This window comes from Lissotriton vulgaris, chromosome 8 (genome assembly GCF_964263255.1).
Source record: "Lissotriton vulgaris chromosome 8, aLisVul1.2, whole genome shotgun sequence".
NCBI classification, from domain to species: Eukaryota; Metazoa; Chordata; class Amphibia; order Caudata; family Salamandridae; genus Lissotriton; species Lissotriton vulgaris.
The window spans coordinates 1,267,863,440-1,267,882,094 of record NC_141696.1 but is presented as its reverse complement, the minus strand read 5'-3'; the positions used below and the strand labels follow the sequence as shown (position 1 = coordinate 1,267,882,094).

The following is an 18,655-nucleotide window of genomic DNA, read 5'->3' as shown; positions in this document are numbered from 1 at the left end:
TATGGTCTTGTCTAGCAGGTAAAGAGTTAGAGATTCCTTCTGATTGCCAGAGCTCCGATTATATATAATAAGCAGAATGAGAGGGGTTCCCTTGCTGAAGGTAAACATTAACCCTTGAATGACGCAACGGGTAACTTTACACAGAGCAGGTCAATGTATGGCTCACCAAAATAAACAACCCACCAGAGGGACGTCCAGCTGGGGGCCTAATAGACGGAACACAATAGTTCTGGAAACCATTTCTGAAAACAATCTTATTCGCCCAAGTTTCCTAGAAAAGGCAACCCTTATGATGATCTACAAGTTAAGCCCACTCTAGGTCTTTTAATTTCTAGTTGAGCCCAGTGATTTTCCAACCATTAACAGCGGAAATGCTTGAAGTAAAGGACGAAGGAGGAAAGTAATTAGAAAGAGTGGCCGGGTACCGCCGAGCAGGTGATAAAGTATGGGCCGGGACTACATTGAGTGGATGCGGGTTGAGAAGTGGTACTTGTGAGACATTGACAAGAGTGTTAGAGGGGCACTCTAGAGTAAGGTCAGGCGAGGAAGGAGAACTCCAACAGAATGGACGTAATCTGTGTCAGAAGCTGGGGTTTAAGACCTAAATAGCAAAGTTCAACAAGTTGGAGTGGAATGAGGCAGATGGGGCCTATCATTACCAGGAATATCCAGTCAGTCAACATCAGTTAAAATGGAAGTCCTCAACTGATAACTTGGAGCTAGACAACTAGAAGGGAGGAGTTTGGGTTGATAAGCAAAAGCCACAGGTACCAGCGGCAAGTGACAATGGAAGTAGCCCAGAGGGAGAAGAGTGATAGCAGATTGGGGGAACACAAAGAGACTCGCAATTGGTCAGCAATTTCTGAGTAATAGTAGGGTGCTGAAAATAAACAATCACACAATCGCCTGTCAAGCTCTTGTCCATAGGACCTACCCATCCCACCCTATGGACCATCAAAATATCAGATGCCTCAGTGGTGTGAAACCAGTGAGGTGCCTTATTTTTTAATTGAACAAAGTATTCAACACTATGTGGTGCCAAACGAGGACAATTTTCTAGTACTGCCACGCAAGGGCAAGCTCAGGAGGGAGACCGACCGTAGGGAGATTCGCTTCCTGAGGCGATGGACTTCCATTCCCCCAGCTGCCCTTCCCCCTCTTTCTCTCCTTCTGGCACAGAGGCTATTCTGGTCTGCGCCTGAGTTAACAAGGATGGCCGAGTACTATGGCCTGGACCCCATCCCAACCGGGGGGCAGTTTAACACCAGCCCAATATTCCCATCACCATTACCTAAACCATTGGAGGGAGGTGTATCACCTGCACCAGAGGGGGCGGGGAGAATGATTTTTGATCTGTTGTGGCGTGGCTACGCTTAACTTCCAAAGTTCTTAGTCAATGGCCCCCAAACGTTCATAAATTGGCTTTAACCTGGCATCCAGAATGACAGGTATTTTGCTACACAAAGCTATCACTGCCTCTGCAGCAAGTGTTCCACCATGGCCAACAGAATCCTCTTTTGGGCTAGCAGCTGATGAGCAGATAGTTTTAGATGTGGCACACGACTGCACCTTCTTCCTTTCTGCTGGCTGGCCACTAGCTGTGGAACTGGATACCTTTAGCAGTGGCTTGGAATGCACTGGGGAAGAAGAAAGAAGCTCCGGCTCTGTAGTAATAGTGGAAGAATAACCCAGGTGCAGAGCCTCAGCTGTGCGACACTGAATGACTGGAAGAGTAGGCGTAAGAGGCAAACGCTGCTCAGAAATTTCAGTTCCCTTACTGACGATACCTACTGCTCGCTGGAGGAACCAGTCGAGTGAAGAACCTGTCTTAGGTTAGGCCAAATTCTCAGAGGACTTGCATTTCCCAATTCCAATAAGCTAAGCAATTCTGTAAGTGGATATTTACAAAGTAGCAGGGAAAAGAACACAATAATTAATCAATACCTTAAAGGACCATACGTAAAAGTGGTGGCTAAAGAAGGATGGCCCAGCCTCTTGTGAGCAAAGAAGGGCACGCTTTTGGCCTGGTCTTTGCCAGACACACACCCTTGGCATGAGGGGCTCAGCTGGATTGTGGGCAGTGAAGTCCCACTCAGCCCCCAACAACCACACACACCTCCAGCTGTGCAATATACTGTTGGAGCCACAAGGGTTCTTACAAATTAGCAAGGAAAAGAACCAAAATAATTACTCAATACCTTAAGGGGCCATAAGTGAAAGTGGAGGCAAAGAGGGATGGCCCTGTCCAGTCTCGTCTGGGCGAAAATGGGCCAGCTCCTCCGCCTTTAGGGGCTCAGCTGGATTGTGGGCAGTGAAGTTCCACTAAGCCCCCAAAAAACAAAGGCGCCATCAACTGTGCGATACACTGTCGGAGTCACAAGTAATGATACTAAGCCAGCTGTGTGCATTCAACTGCTGTGTGACTTTCCCAATAAACTGCAGTTAACATATTGCATCCAAGAGGCTTGATTATATCAAAAGATAAAACTTTGCTCACAAAAAAATAGAACAATGCAATGTCACCAGCTTGCTTCCTGATTCACCACCACATGGCTTAGTTGGAGTGATGTGAACCGAGTTATGCTTAACTGTGTCAGGGAAACCTTCGAAAGACTCTGGCACTGCGTGATCGTGGGCAGCGCCTAACTGCATTGAAGCCAATGTGGGGATGTCAAAAAAGGATATGATAGATTAATAGGGACCGGTGGATGTTCAGGGAATCTAGGCAGGACCAATTATAGACTGAAGTGAAGCCAGAGATTGTTAACCACATGCGATAAAATCAGGCAAAATATCATAACAATCAACATGTGTGTTTGAACACCTATGAGAACCGTCAATCTTTAAAAAACAAACACATTTCAGAGTCTTAATTCGAACTTTTAGAAGTTAAAAGAAGGACGTTCCTCTGTGAATATTTGCATGCCACCTTTTCAGCTCGTGTGATGAAAGGCATGTATGTGTGTGTTGGCTGATTGTGTTTTATGTTTATGAGCATAAAGTGTCTTTTTGTGCCATTACTCGAGTTACCACTAGATGGGGGTAGAACACTGCATTCAGTCGAAGAACAGTTCGGTATCTGTAGCACCAAGGCGAGGGTGGAGTCAAACAAGCATACAGATCACTGATACTTTAGTATCTATTGATATCCACAGGATGTTTTTGCACTGGGTCGGTGTTTCTTAACCTGGGGTCAGCGAGGCCTAATGTTAATGAATTTGAAGTTAAAAGTTAAGCTGGGATCCGCATTTTGATACGTGGGAGCAGCGCAAGCACAGCAAACAGAATAATGTATGGAAGAATAGCTCCTCAATTGAAAAACGGGTAATAACCGACAAAAAAACATGCATTAAGAGCAATAAAGACAACGTGATTGACAGAATCTAGTATATCTCTTCGCCTTCAAAAAATAAAACGCCATTTCGAAATACTTGCAAATGAAATATTGCCTATTCTGTGTTTGCTTAATGTATTCTTGATTCAGTATTTTTGTGAACGGCTTTGAGGCTCAGCTGGTAGAAATTGCTTAGTCCAGGGATCCCCCTCTTCTACTACTTATTCAGGGGGTGTCCACAGAAGTCAAAAGTATAAGAACCGCTGTTCTAAATGGCTGCACGCGACAATCACAAACATAAGCAAAGCAATGCCACACATTTCACAACTGTACCTAGAACTGGCTGCTCGCCTGAAATCTACATTTGTCACAGAGAAGAGAGGCGCCGAGCACATTTCACTCACAAACATTCTGAAACATGCTCCCGATGCAGTACTCAAAACCAGGCACGTGGCGTCACATCCATAACAATACAGCACGTTGGCGTCGGTATGTGGTAACAGTCAGCTAAGCACCTACCTCACTACACCGCCACTCTGTGCGGTGGAAGCGTGTGCAGGCATACTCTGAAGAAGCAGTGTCAATGTGTGAAGAGACTTGCCCAAAACCGCCATATGAAACAACCCCCCAGACTGCAAACTTAGACTTTAGTGCATGTGTGGCTTTACAGTTGCGTCTCTTTTCAGTGTTAGTGCTGCACCTGTGCCGCACGAGGATGCAAACGAAACGTAAGTCGATGCATCTTTCCATTGCGGGTACTGCACCTGTGCCGCACGAGGGTGCAAACGAAAGGTAAGTCGATGTATCTCTTGTCAGTACTGGTACTGCACCTGTGCCGCACGAGGATGCAAACTAAAGGTAAGTTGATGCATCTCTTGTCAGTGTTGGTGCTGCACCTGTGCCGCACGAGGATGCAAACTAAAGGTAAGTCGATGCATCTCTTTCCATTGCGGGTACTGCACCTGTGCCGCAGGAGGGTGCAAACGAAAGGTAAGTCGATGTATCTCTTGTCAGTACTGGTACTGCACCTGTGCCGCACGAGGATGCAAACTAAAGGTAAGTCGATGCATCTCTTGTCAGTGCTGGTGCTGCACCTGTGGATGCAAACTAAAGGTAAGTCGATGCATCTCTTGTCAGTGTTGGTGCTGCACCTGTGCCGCACGAGGATGCAAACTAAAGGTAAGTTGATGCATCTCTTGTCAGTGCTGGTACTGCACCTGTGCCGCACGAGGATGCAAACTAAAGGTAAGTCGATGCATCTCTTGTCAGTGCTGGTGCTGCACCTGTGGATGCAAACTAAAGGTAAGTCGATGCATCTCTTGTCAGTGTTGGTGCTGCACCTGTGCCGCACGAGGATGCAAACTAAAGGTAAGTTGATGCATCTCTTGTCAGTGCTGGTACTGCACCTGTGCCGCACGAGGATGCAAACTAAAGGTAAGTTGATGCATCTCTTGTCAGTGCTGGTGCTGCACCTGTGCCGCACGAGGATGCAAACTAAAGGTAAGTTGATGCATCTCTTGTCAGTGCTGGTGCTGCACCTGTGCCGCACGAGGATGCAAACAAAAGGTAAGTCGTTGCTTGCATGAACTTTTGGCCCAATCCCATGTTAGCCACCAAAGCACTCTGGGCAGTACAATTGCTGGATGCTTGCCCGCGAGGGTGAGAGCTGTGTTTCTAAGTACACTATTGAGTGCTTGGCTCTACCACCTGTGGGCATATCGTCGAAACGTAAATGTACCTGTCCTTCCTTCTTCAGAACAAGCTGTTCACATTAATCAACCGATGGGCTGGTCTCTGCACCAGCATCCTTTTCCCACGCTTTACACATTAACCACTTGCACTCCAGCGTAATGAGGTCACAGGGACTGGTAAGGGTGAATCAGCCATATTTTGTTATTTGAATGGCAGCAGCTGTGTCCATACAGAGTCCAATTATCTGTGCCTTTTATGAGACAAAAAAGTTCTACTAGGGTGGTATTACGCATAAACGTATTAAGTCACAGAGCTCCTTCAGAAACCATTCAGTAAAAATCAATTAGCAAATTGAACAATGAAAGCTTCAGTAGTGAAAGGAACTATGGGATCTCGCGCCCAAATCTTTGTGTGGAGTTTCGGAAATTAAACCAAGAGTTACCCAATTCTGTTGAGGTTAGTTGGAATAATAATGGGTTCTCGGAGAGGACAGAAAGCGAAAGTTAAGGCAGGTGCTTGCTTCAAACTTACCTCTCCCTCCTGTGTCCCTTAACTTCCTACTGTGTTCCTTTACAGAATTCTTAAAAGCCAGAGAATTCACAAAAAACACAAAACATATTTGCTGCCTACACTACAAACAGCTTGTTTATGTCAACCAAAGCCAGCTCAAGCAATCCAACCTTACCTCTTCCTTCTTTTCCTCATTGGTGAGGTTTAGGCTCAGCTGGGAGTGGCTGCTGATTCCGCTATCTTCATTCGCGTCATCGTAGTATGTAGCAGTCCCAGTATCCTGGAAATAGGTGGGGCTTCTCCCGAGCTTTGAAAGCGGGGCTTCGACCCTTTCCTCGCTTTCCATCGAGCTCAGAGACAAAGTGCTGCGGTGGGTGGGACAGTTAAGCTCAATATTGCACCGCGATTCTTCATTAACTGGGCTTTGAGGCTTGGGCACGGAGGGTCTTGTTGGCGTGCTAAAGTGTAAGGACTGTGGTGAGAACTGCATACAGCACTTTGGATCATCACTGGATGGGTAGAATGTATCCGTGGCAAAGAGGTCCAAGCTACTAATAGTAACTGAGGGGCTAGCTGCAGCCTCGCCCGCGCGAAGACCCTGATCATAAGATGGAAGTTCAGTAGCGGGAGATCCAGGATGAGGCGAATGCTGGCTGCGTGCAGGCGACACACCCCTCCTCCTGTCGTTTTCAGTGCTGCTGGAAACCCTGCGTGAATAGTCATCATGTAACTGGCTGTTCAGCCTTGTCCTGCTGTTTGCTGCCTTTGGAGGAGATGGGGTAGCACATCTTGAACCTTCTCTCCTAGTAACATCTGCAACATTGCTTACAATTTTTAACACTCTGTCAAAATCTTTTGCCCGAATGGGACTTTTCCACCGCTTTGTCCGCCTCCCAGAATTCCCATTGACTTTATCGGAGTCAGTAGAAGAAGTGCTTGTGGCCCTTTGGGGTGTAAATTGTTCATTGGTAGGTGTATCCGAGAGATTAGAGGTAGACTTCCGCTTGAACGAGCTCTTCTTTAGAAAGTTCAAATTATCTGTGCTTTTGCTTCTTCTGTAAATTATTCTGTTGTTCTCTGGGTCTTTCACAACAATTTCACAGCTCTTCGCCTGTGTGTTAGATGGGGACTGGGCCTGCGTGCAAGTTTGTTGGTTGCGGCTTTTGTCCGTATCCTGTAAGTTTATACGCCCCACACCGTAGGCCCGTCGGATGCTTCTTGATCTGTGAGTGCTCCTCAAGAAAGTGTCTTCACGGTCCTCGGCATCAGAACCATCTGATGCCAGTTTGTCTGAAGCACTGGCACAGTCTTGGAAAGAACCAGGGTACGAAAGCCGGTTGGATGTCCTAACATTCACAGATGAACCATTCTGCACCTGACTCCCTGGACTCCCAGTCTCACCCTCTTTCACAACATCTGCAGTATCCCTTGTCTGAATCCCCTGAAGGACAGATGATTTTAATTTTTTGAACGATCCCATTTTTTTAAGAGAGGAAAGCGCATTCCAGGTGGATGAGTGGCCCATCGTAACCATTGAGCGTGGCCTTTCACCCTGGGGACTCGTCCATTTTCTAGGAGTTGAGAAAATGTTTCCTAATCTGGAAGGGCTGAGCTTTTCGTCTGGAGCAGTTTTATCCACATGGTTGAGATTGATGACGTCACATGCCCCATTGTGATAGGCCACGTCACATGTCTTTGGTTCACAGTTGTCTGCAAATACAGAGGCGACAGCCATCCCGTTCCTGCAAACATTTTGAAATGCTGTCATGTTGTCTGCACCACAGGCATATGGAGACAAGGCCCTATAACTCAATCCCACAAGGCCTTCTTCGTCCGGTGACCCAGGTATTGCCAACTCAAAGGCTGTGTCTGTTTTTGATGTGAAGTTACATCTACTGAGAGGGTGGAAATCTCCCTTGAGATGCAGTGCCTGCAACAAGAAAACATAGCACGAGTTTAGCATCTTTTCACACAAGCCCCATACAAAGGTGAATACTTCTTTTGTGCAAGAACAAGGAACATTAGTAATAAAGGAACAAAGATGCCTCACGTGACCAGTGCAGCGACTACGGCTAACCTTTGTCAAGTCTATAAAACGTGCAACCAGATTCCTATTCGTTTGCCTCAAAGTGGCGGCGCGCTTCCTGAAGCTTTGAATGTAATGTTCCCATGAGGTCCTGCTGTACAAAGGACGCCCTTAAGAAAATCCCCAGAGTTGATGCAAGGGTGGCTCTGCGCACTCTACTAATTAACAAAAAATATTCAAAAATAAACCTGTGCATCCATCTCCCTTTTCCTCATTTGGGGAACTCAAGGTGTCTTGTTGAATCTCCTTTCATTTGGTGGATTTGACAAAATCCTGCTAACATCCCAAACAGGGAATTGGAGGAGGATTATTGCACTGGCTCTAAATATTCCATGTTTTATTGCACTTGTGTCAGGCATTGATGTAGGTGGACTTTGCAATAACAATCTTAGCCTAGTAATAACTCACTGACCAAGAGAAGCCAACTGGTTTTATTGTTTTGCTGTCCCATAAATATACCTTGCATGACCACCTTTGCTTTTAGCACATTCCACTGCACCAGCACAGAAAATGGTGGAAAACAGAATACATCATTTCCTAATGGCTACAGATGAAGCCCACCTGACGTAACTGCTGGCTGATCCATTCCTGGGGGTAAGACCCAAGGCAGACCGATCTACAAACAAGCCTCTTGTCAAGCATTTAAAAAAATATGCTTTTGTTTCAACAGTCCAGGCTAACTAGAAAAAGCAGAGTAAAATACTGCAGATCATTAACTGGGGCTGTCCTGCTGCATTGTATCTGAGTATAATCTGGGGTTGTAAGAGTTTCTCTGACATTAGCAAATATAACCTTTTCCAAGAACTGCCAGCCCTGGTTTGTAAACACAGCCTTGTGCAGCTCCCGGGGGGTGAGTGGCCGCCAGCACCAAAAAAGCAGCAAAGTTTGAGGTAACATTGCAACATACTATCAAGGGAAACAATTAACCCAAGACCTCTGTCCTTCCATCAACCCACATGGGTGTTGTCTTTGTATTTCAATTATTTATAATGTTTTTAACAATAGCAAGCAAGCAATGATTAAATAATCAGTCATCTGCACAGGAGCTTACACTGCCAAAAATACAATATAAAATATAAGCAGGATTAATACAAAAAAGAAATCATCACAAGAAAAACAGTGCAAGTACTCGACGTTGTCGATTAGCGGCATCTTGAGTAACCACTGATTGACAGCTGCCACCCCTTCCCTCAGGGTGCAGCAAGAACAGAAAGTAAGCTTGTTTCTATGAGCTATGTTTACTTTCTTCAGTTTCCACTGCTTGCTCCACCCTAGAAGCTTGGCAGTAAATACAAGGCTGTTGGAGGCTAAGAGTGGGATAAAAGATCAACCGTGGGATGTTTTCAATGATCAGAGCAAAGAGGATTTGAGACCGTCTGCGGGGACTCCTGAATGGCGAGAAGCAAAGAAATCTATATGGCCTTCCGATCCAATGCTTCAAGAAAAGATTCTGTTTCCATGGCTTCCGCCGGACATGCACCAAAGTTATGGGCCTCTCTTGCTGTACCCTTGACGCTAACTCCTTCCACCACATGAACTGCTTATGAGTCATTCCTTGATCACCTTTCTAATAGGTCCTGTGCATTCAGTAGCACTTAAGGCCCTCCAGCTGTCTATGGTGACTCAGTGGCGTAGTGGATCCAGGCTAGAGAGGCTTGGCTGACCTCAGGGTCATAGGTTCAGATCACAGAGAGTCCACTCAGCTCTTCATCCTTCTGAGGTCAATAGGAGTACTACTGATTTGGGTAACAGTAAATGCCCTATTCTGCACTCAGAGGAAGCATAAAAGGAGCATGTGCGTTACAAATCCACGGTACCCCATTGAATCTGAAATAAAATGTTATCAGTCAACTCACTAACCTTGTTGGGTTGCCTCCGAAGTTTGATTAACTGAAAAATAATCCAGCTCTGGTAATGCAGACTTTTGACGCGATGTTTGATCTCTGCAGATCACTAAATGTGTGACTTTTGCCTCAAAGGAGCTTAATGTGGAAATTATCCATGTCTTGTGGAGCAGTTTTAGATAATCTTTGGCATATGTTATTGGGCAGAACTGATGGTAATCCCCAACTTCTGTACAATGTGATCCCAATGAATCTACGTAAATCAGAAACATTATTAATCTTAACATCCGCTATGGCTGTAAAACCGTGTGAGAAGCTTCGACACCCTCTGGGACAGACGTGCTGGAACAATGTTTTCGAGTGGAGTCTGTGGCCCTAATGTCACGTCGCGAAAGGATTAGGGATGTGAAAAATCTACTGCTACTGAAAAAAGTAGTGTAACACATGTGACCTCAAGAAATTCTCTCTCACCCCTTGGGACAGAAGTGTTGGAACAATGTTTTCCAAGTGGTAGTGCTGGCCCTAACATCACATCGTGAAAGAATTACAGCTGTGAAAACTCGAACTGCTTCTAAAGAGGGAGTGTATTCCAAATGTGACCTCAAGAAATTATTTATTAAGAGTGTTTTTAAAACAAACTTAACGTGTTTTGTGTTTGTTTGAACACACTTAGTGCCCATTAAACGTCAGACTCAAGAGTCAATGAGCTCCATGTATACCTTCTGGGTTATCAAAAAAAATGTTTTATGTATATATGTAAAAATCGTTGATATGCTCCAGCCTTTTGTCCCACAACACTTTAACACAGGCTGAGCGTCATTACATTTAAGTTGAAAAACTCAGACAGGACAAAACGGTAATTTTCAGTGTGGAAGGCTGGAAAATTGCATGACTGTCCGAATTGTCTTGCTTGGTTAAACCTTGTGATCCTGGGCAAAGCTCCCCTGCACCTCGGGCCGTGTATCTGCTAAAGTGGCTAGAAAAAACGTAAACAGTACACCAGTGTGCGCTGTGGATGTGCATGTTTGTTTGCTGGGAGCAGAGGGGGAGGGCAGGGGGTTGCAGGTTGGGAACGCAATGGAGAGAACCAGTGCTTTAAATTTGCCAGCACTTTTAATTTTCAGAAGGAGAGTGACTGCACTTCTCAAGAGTGACATATTACGTTTGATTGGAGAGTACCTGCACTTCTCAGAAACATGCAGGTACCGGGTACTTACACTTCTACATTTCAAGCACTGGCGAGAACAGTGCAACTTTTTGATACACATGGATATTTACATTCATAATAAAGCAGGCTGCGCGGCTTTCTGTTATATCCCCATTGCACAAAAAGCCGGTCATGCTAATTGGCAATGGTACCCGTGAAATTCTCCCTGCAGCCTCTGAGGCGGTGCCCGCCTGCAGTGCTCCCGGGTGCCCGCCTGGGGGCTCTCGTGTGCAAGCCGGAAGTGCAGGCCGGGCCCCTAGCAACGAGAGAAGCCCTGGAGAGGACGCGGCGGCGCAGCGTGGGGGCAGCAGACAGAGGCGGTTCTCAGGCTCGGCCCCAGGCACATCCCAAGGGCGGGGAGACGCCCAGACACAGGGCCTTTCAAATCACGCACCCAGAGACGGAGAGCCGCGCTGAATGGGGAGGACAAGTGCCATTTACAAGCGGGGATTTCTATGAGAGAAATGGAAAAAAAGCACAATGGCCACGGCTTGTCTTTCCGTGCTAAGACGAGAGGGAAATGCAATTGTCCAATTAAATTAAAGAATAAGCATATGTATATGCAAATATGTTGTGCACACAGCCACTCTGAAGGTGCACACCTCGCATGTGCGTGCACATACATGAAGTTAACAACAAAGTGTAGTAGTGAATGTTTTCGACTTAGGTTTTTCCTTTTTATAAACCTTGTTATTCTATCACGCCTCATCTTGGCGATTGTTATCCTTTGGGCACGGTGCAAAAAATAAATGTTTGTTTGTAAACTTCAATGTGGTATCCAACACCGCCAAAACAGATGTTTGCCATCACAGACCACGGGGTTAGAATGCCTGAGCTAAACATATTTACGGAGGTGATGACACCAGTTATTGTGCAAGAACCCCTTGGAGGCCTTTGTCAAACACTACAAAAATGACGAGCAGGAAGCAGCATTCCGCTTGCACAGTAAAGAATGTTTACATTATGATGGGTACATGAAATCTGAATTAATACTACATTTAAAGACTGAAATGTTACATATAATAACTAAATCCAACGTTGACAACTACACCGGACAGGGGAGCAAGACATTTTTAAGGGGTTTAGTCCGTGTCCAGCCTAATTAATGTGGGAACTTTTCGGGCTAGTTAAAAAAAAGTGTCCGGAAACTAGGCCAGGATACAGCAAGATGCTTCCATCTGCGCGGACAAACCACCTGTTCTCGGAAGGTCGTTCTAGGAGAAAATGTATGACTTGTGGTAACAGTTTATAAACATAAGCACCCGCTATATTTAAAAATAAGATGGAGGGTGGGGCGATTCCCACGCGTGTGGCTGAAGGCTCTTTACAAATTCCACAAGGGTAGCAGCCAGGCGGACTAATCTAGCGATTATCACTATTTAGAAGGAATACCCCCTTCTTTGAGTTAGCCAAGCTGACAAACTGTTTTAAACTTTCTCCCACTTTAGACCTCTCTCACTCAGGTCAACGTAAAAACACAACCTCACCGTTTTACGTTGTTAAACATCGTTCAGCCACAATACCCACCGCATATTCCAGGCACAGGTGCACACCCCCGCCCCTCATCTGCTTCCTTGGTCCCTACCGTGTCCTCCGCCGGTGCCGCGGGCGGTCCCATTCCGGGGACAGGGGGGTCAGAGCGTAGGCAGGCCGGGCAGTTCTTCAGCCTGGGAGCGGCTATGCCCCCGCCCGCAGCGGCGAATCCACATCACATCCCCGGGACGGCCGACGAGAGGCGACCGTAACTCGGAGCCGGGTCCTGGAGCCGCCCACAATCACACAGGAGGCTGGAGCCGCCCACAGCCACAGTCCAAAGGTGCCCGCACCGCTGAGGCAACAGCCAGCGAAGTGAGCTGGAGGAGAGGAGGCGCCTGCAAGCATCACTGCCCAGGACCAGCGGGAGGAGGGGGCTCTGGAAGGGGGAGGGGGCGCACCGGCAAGTGCAAGGAGCCTGCGCCCGCACGAGACAGGCGGGAGACATAAAGAGGCTGCATATGCATATCAAAGAGTTAGGACTTGGAGATAAGAGATTATACTCGTACAAATAGAGGGTGGGAAAACAGGAGGGGCCATATAGCGCCATGGCAGTGACAGAGCTAGGGCGGCGCTATGCTGTCACGAGAGAGGTAGGAGAGGAGAGGCAGCGAGATGCTACACACGCTGACGATAGAAACAGCAAGAAACAAGGCCCTACGTACATGAAGGTCTAAGAAAACGGCAAAAATCAGACGTATACCATTTAGAAGGGTAGCAACCGCTAATCCTCGTGTGCCTACTTAAAATTGACTATCACTGTGATTTAACTAATGTAGGCAATGATCATTTTAAAGTTACAAATGAGTCTTTGCTAATTTTACTATCATGTTAGCATTTATTGCAGTCTCAAATGTGTCACACGTACTGATTACAAACAATGGCTCAATTACAAACAAACGCAAAGTTATTTGCGATTCTGGTAAATGCGGTAAAAATCACACGGAAGGTCTTGATCTGATGCCTCTACTGGGCGAAGTTTGTCACTTCTGCAACCCCTGTGACTTTAGTCAGTTTCGCCAGTAGGGGGCGGTAAAAGACGGGTATGCCCTGTAGTTATAGGAGGGAGGTGGGCGGTAGGAAACTGATTTGCCATCCATTCATAACGTGGAGGTAGGGTACAGGGGGACGGAGGCAAGAGAACGGGGGTGTTATGTATTCATGGGATGGAGGTGCAGAAAGGAGGCTGAAGGTAAGAGAGGGGTGTGCTATGCGTGCACGAGAGGGACGTGCAAGAGACTTGTGTGCTATGTATGTATTCGTAAGATGGGGTAGGAGGCAATGGATTGATATGTTCTTCGTTCATGAGAGGACGGTAATAGGAGAGGGGAGGTAAGAAACAAATGTAAGATGAAGCTAGCAGGCAACTAAGGCACCATTATCTATTCGTAGGAGGAACTTAGGAGAGTGGAAGAGGGAGTTATGAGACTGCTAGAGACTGATTTGCCATCTATTCATAAGCTGGAGTAAGAGGGCAGGAGGAAGGAGGCAAGAGATTGGTATAAAATGGGTTCAGAAAAAAGAGGGAGGCGATAGGAGGAGGGAGGCAAGTGGCAGGTATGCAGGGCATTCACAAGTAGGAGGTAGGCGATGGGGGGCGGTATGAGAGGGATGTGCTATGCATTTGTAAGATAGAGGTAGGGAATAGAAGGAGGGATGCAAGAAGTGGTATGCTATGTATTCATAAGATGAATGTAGGCGATGGGTGTGGGTAGGTATGAAACAGGCATGTTATACATTCATAGGATAGAGATATGTCATAGGAAGAGGGAGGTAATCAGGGCCATATTTGTTAAGAAGTAACGCAGCACAGCAAGTAGCCTTGCCGCGCTGTGCTGCGTTACAGGGAAAAGGGCAGGAGTGCTCTGTATTTATCCCAATATGGGCCATTCCTGCCTTTTCCCAGCACTGGCACACAATGGGCTGCCTAGCTCCAACGCAATCACCCTTGCACCGCGGTGCAAGATTGCCTGCAGTTCATGCAGTATTGTTTTTGTGCAGGTAGGGGCATCTTCCTGCACAAAAACAATTCCCTGAGGCATATTCCTCTATCCATGGGTGCTGCAGAATGCAGCACACTCAGAAAGAGGCATTAACAAGGAGAAATAAAGATATTTCTCCTAGTTACTCCTCACTTGGGACTGCATAGCATTTTGGGGCATTTCCAGGTCTACCAGTTATGGAAAATCTGGGAATGTATCAAAATCCATGAGAGTTGCGTGGGAACACCCACGCAAAACCCATGGAACGTCTCCTCACGGCAGAGTAACGCAACACAGCGATTAGCACTTTGTTGCGTTACTCCTGATTTATCAAGTCACTCAGGGTCACACAAAGTGGCCTTGCATTGCTTGATGAATCTAATTTTGGAGTTGCATCGTGCATGCACCACGTTGCGTAGTGCAAAGCGATACTCACCCCTTCTTAAATAGGACCTTCAGTGCTTAATTTGAGCCGAAGGTTGCCGGTGGGGGCCACCGCGCTCATTTTTCGGGACCAGTACTCTTATTAAGGGAGGGGACGGCATCGGACACACCGCATCTATGACGGTCGTGCCGATCCCCTGCAGCGGCAGCAGGGAGGCAGGGTGCGCCGCTCACAACAGTGAGGCTGCGGCTCGCCTCCCTCCCTGATTGGCGGGTCAGCACACAACCCAAAAGCAATGAGAATCGCTTCCGGGTCGAGCGTTGTGGAAACGCCGGGGAAGCAGTTTTAGAAGATTTGTTCCGCTGTTGACTGCTCCGTTCTGTCTCCAGGCTGTAGACACATGGAAATAGTGGTGTTTCTTAAACCTAATACACCAGTGGAAGATCACTCCTCATATCGCCTGATCTCTCTCCTGAGCATGGAGGTGAAGATGCTAACGAAAGCCCGGGTCAACGGGCTGGTGCAGCTGATTACTGACTTCGTACATGTGGACCAGGACAGGTTTATCTGTCATCGGGCTACATAACACAATGTTGGACTTTTATAAATCACGCCGGGGTTGGCCAATTAATTAGAGGGACTGACGGCCGTTGTTCTTTCAGACATTGGCAAGGCGGTCAACTCCGCGAGCTGGGAGTATCTGTTTGCTCTCCTTTGTTGTTTAAACTTTGGCCCTAAATTTCTCTCCTATCTCAAACTGCTCACTGATCTGATGGCGACAGTGCAAGTAGCTGGTGCCGGATTGGGCGCCTTCCAGATGAGAAAGAGATGCCACCTGTCCCACCTGCTGTTTGCTTCTGCTATGGAGCCCTTGGCGGTGAGGATGCGGATGGATGCTCAGGTGCGCGGCTTTGAGTAGGGTGTGGAGCATCTGGTAGAATAGCATTGTACTCCGATGACGTACTGTTCTTATTGACCAACCCCGAATGCACAGGGCCCCTCATCCTGCAAATTCTGGACATTTTTGATGATACCTTTGGCTTTCATATCAATGTATCTAAACCTACAGTGTTCCCAGCTAATAGTTACCCGAGGGACTTTGCTTTCGCAACTAAGTTACAGATTGACTTGAGAGGTTCCAGGTACTAAGGTGTCTTTGTGTCCCCTGGTGCCGTGATGGCGTGGAAATGAAGCCTCAAACCCTTACTGGCCTGCTTGAATGAGGAAGTTCGGTTGTGGTCACTCTTACCTCTTCCCCTGGCTGGCAGGTCAGCCTTTTTTTAAAACGGTGTCATTACTCCGTTTCTTGTACCAATTACAAAACTTTCCATATGACATCCCATGACAATGGTTTAGAAAATTCAACTCTGACAAACGCGAGCATCAAGGAGTGCGCACTTAGGGCCCGGCCCCCGCCCCTACCTCATTAGACCAGGTGGCGGCCGGTCAGCCCTAAGGGGCGACCAGCCTCTTAATACTTCCGGAGCACGAGGTGACGCGTTTCCGTTGGGGCAGAGGGCGGAGACTAGGGACCTATTTAGGGTCCTGGGGCAGGGACCTCAGTCTCTTTGTCCTCTGCTGCACCGGACCGGCTGTGAGCTCGTAGAAGCGTCCCCCACTTCCTTTCATTAAGCTTTAACTCCTGGTAGTTTTAGTTTAAACCCCCTTTTGATTTAACGATTATCCCCTCGTGTGGAGTCGGAAGTCAGCACGCAGCCGAGTCCGGATCTCGCAGATGGAGGGGACGTTGAGCGCGGTCGAGACCACGCGGTGTCACGTCGGCGTTGAGGAGGCGTCCATCTCGCTTGGTGAGGTGGGGAGTGCGCTTGGGCTGACGTCACGTAGCTGACGTCAGAACCTATAGTAAGACATGGTTGATCATGCAACCGGTTATTTGTGTGGCTTGTATCTCTCAGAAGATATTTTTGGGTGCCTGGCACCTTCACTGTCGACCGGGGGGGGGGGGAAGGGGGGGTGCAGGGATCGGGGGCTGTAGAGCGAGCTTGCAGGATAATTAACCCCATCTAGGAAATGGGAGAGGGCTAGATCTGCTAGTATTGTGTGTGATAAGGGTTAAAATACACATGCGGCTATTGTAGTCCTGGCATCTTCATTGCAGCGGTGTCCTTAACTCCTGTTTGGCCGGCGGCCTGACGAGATTAGCGCAGAGCGCAGAGCCCTCCGCATTCTAAGGGGTACATGTTAAACATTTCCGTCTTTGCTCTGGCATGTTTGTGTATTTGGCCTGATGCAGAGCTGTATTTACCTGGGTACTCGTACCGTCGGTGAGAAAGGAAGGCGAGGCCAGAGTTGTTTCCATGTTGATTTGGGTAGTGGACGAGGCCGCGCTGCCGGTCATTCATGGCCTCGCCAATACGTAGCACCATGGAGTAGGCGCCTAGCATCTGGCACGGCTATTATAGTGTGAATTTGACCAGTGGATCGTGCACAGATTTCATCAGGGAGTGTTCATCTTTCAGGAGTTCTCGTTGGGGCCTTATAATTTCTCCCTGCTTACTTAGGTGGGAGGTAATTAGGCGCAGTCGGATGGTCTCCATGGTATGGTAGCATTTCGTAGGTTTGCCGTGGAGGCGCACAGGACGGGTCATGTCTGCGGCGGAAGTAGGGCTCTCTTGATGCCACAAAGCAGAGTGCGGCTGACTGAGAAAACATGGCCGGCAGTTGTGCCGCGCCGCTGAGCATGAAGGTTGGGACGTACAAATGATGCGGCAACCTGCGATTTGAGACTGCGAGGACAGTCGCCGCACTGGTATGTTGCTGGGAGTACAGCCCATTTGTGTTGATCCCCAGCAGGCGTGCTCCGCCTATTGTTCCATCGGTAATCCGACTAAATTACTAGTTTTGTGGGGTTAATGCCCATTCGTGGAGTGGGTGCTGGGAGTCGGCCCCAAGGGTTTAGTGGCAACACCATGGATTACTAAAGTTTTAGCGCCGTTCGCGTGATAAGGAGGATCGCAGCGGAGGGTCTGCCCAGGGCGAGCTGTAGATGCCATGCGCGTGGTGTGCTGCTCGGGGGCCGACCGGATTGGCTGAGGGTGTGCTGCCAGGGAAGCCATGGAGCTTGGGGCCTGGCACGGGCAGTGCTAGCGGTCTGGCCACGGTGCGCGCTCTGGCAGCAATGCGTCAACGGCTCGGTGGGGCAATGTCGTCACAGTGTGTGTGGACTGGTCGTTGAGGTGCCGACTGAGCAGATTTAGCAGTGAAAGAATGGTGTATTTACTGAGCAGGGCCAGAAGTATTAGCAGTGTCGTTCGGTAGGACAGGCTGCATTAGTTGCGTGGTACTGGTCAGAGCTAGCGGTACCAGAGTGACCAGGGTTAAGGGGTATTTAGAAGGTTTTTGTTATATGCGGCTTTCACTTTGCGCAGTCAGTCGGGTAGGTTGCTTATATCTGATTTCTGTAACCCAAACCTATTCTTATAATCACCATGGGCTACACCTGGGTCTGGGGGGGAGCGGCACTGTGCGTCTGTTTCGGTTCTCCTGAAAACTGCAAATTTATAGCTTTAAGGGCCCTGCCATGCCTTGTGCGTTGCAGCAGGGTACGATCATCTAAGGGTTTTTGTTGCTCGATCTGTGGCAATTAGAGTTCCGCAAGATGACAGTCCCACGTTGAGTCCAACAATAGGATTAGTTGTGTTCTGAAAACAATTGCCAGCCTTAGATCCTAGGACTGATTATACCATTTATGGTCATCTAGTGTGGGAACAACGGACCGTACTATGCTTAGGTGTTTGAAATGACCATCTCTGGTGTGGTATTCCCTCGGATTTTTAGCAGGAACTGTTTTGTGGGCATTAGGACCTGGCACACTTTACTCCTGTTAACCAGAGGTAACATTATATGCTCTGTTGAAACATGTTGTAATTGACATACACTGATGGGCACATTTATTTTACTGATAAGTCCCTATTATATGGTACTGCATGTACCCAGGGACTGGAAATTAATTGTAGTAATTAGCGGCAGCACTCGTGCCACCCACTGCTTCCTTGGTGTCTGTTCGGAGGTATACTGGGCTTAGAGGGTGACAATTCCCCTTTCCACTATCCCTTACAGTA

General features: G+C 47.7%; 1 protein-coding gene across 2 annotated transcripts in view; it reads right to left on the bottom strand.

Moving 5' to 3' along the window:
• SPATA13 (spermatogenesis associated 13) overlaps window positions 1–12,511 on the bottom strand; it is a 132,977-nt gene extending 120,466 nt beyond the window's left edge. The window contains exons 1-2 of one of the 2 annotated variants that reach the window (XR_015299351.1): window positions 12,201–12,511; window positions 5,712–7,466 (exon numbers count right to left, since the gene is read on the bottom strand). Coding sequence is in view for 1 of the 2 variants with exons in the window: in XM_086935189.1 (XP_086791315.1) it covers window positions 5,712–7,466; window positions 12,259–12,291 (1,788 nt within the window). In the remaining variant the exon portion in view is untranslated. The remainder of the gene's footprint in view (window positions 1–5,711; window positions 7,467–12,200) is intronic. The other variant, XM_086935189.1, reaches the window with a different exon arrangement.
• Window positions 12,512–18,655: the final 6,144 nt, after the last annotated feature.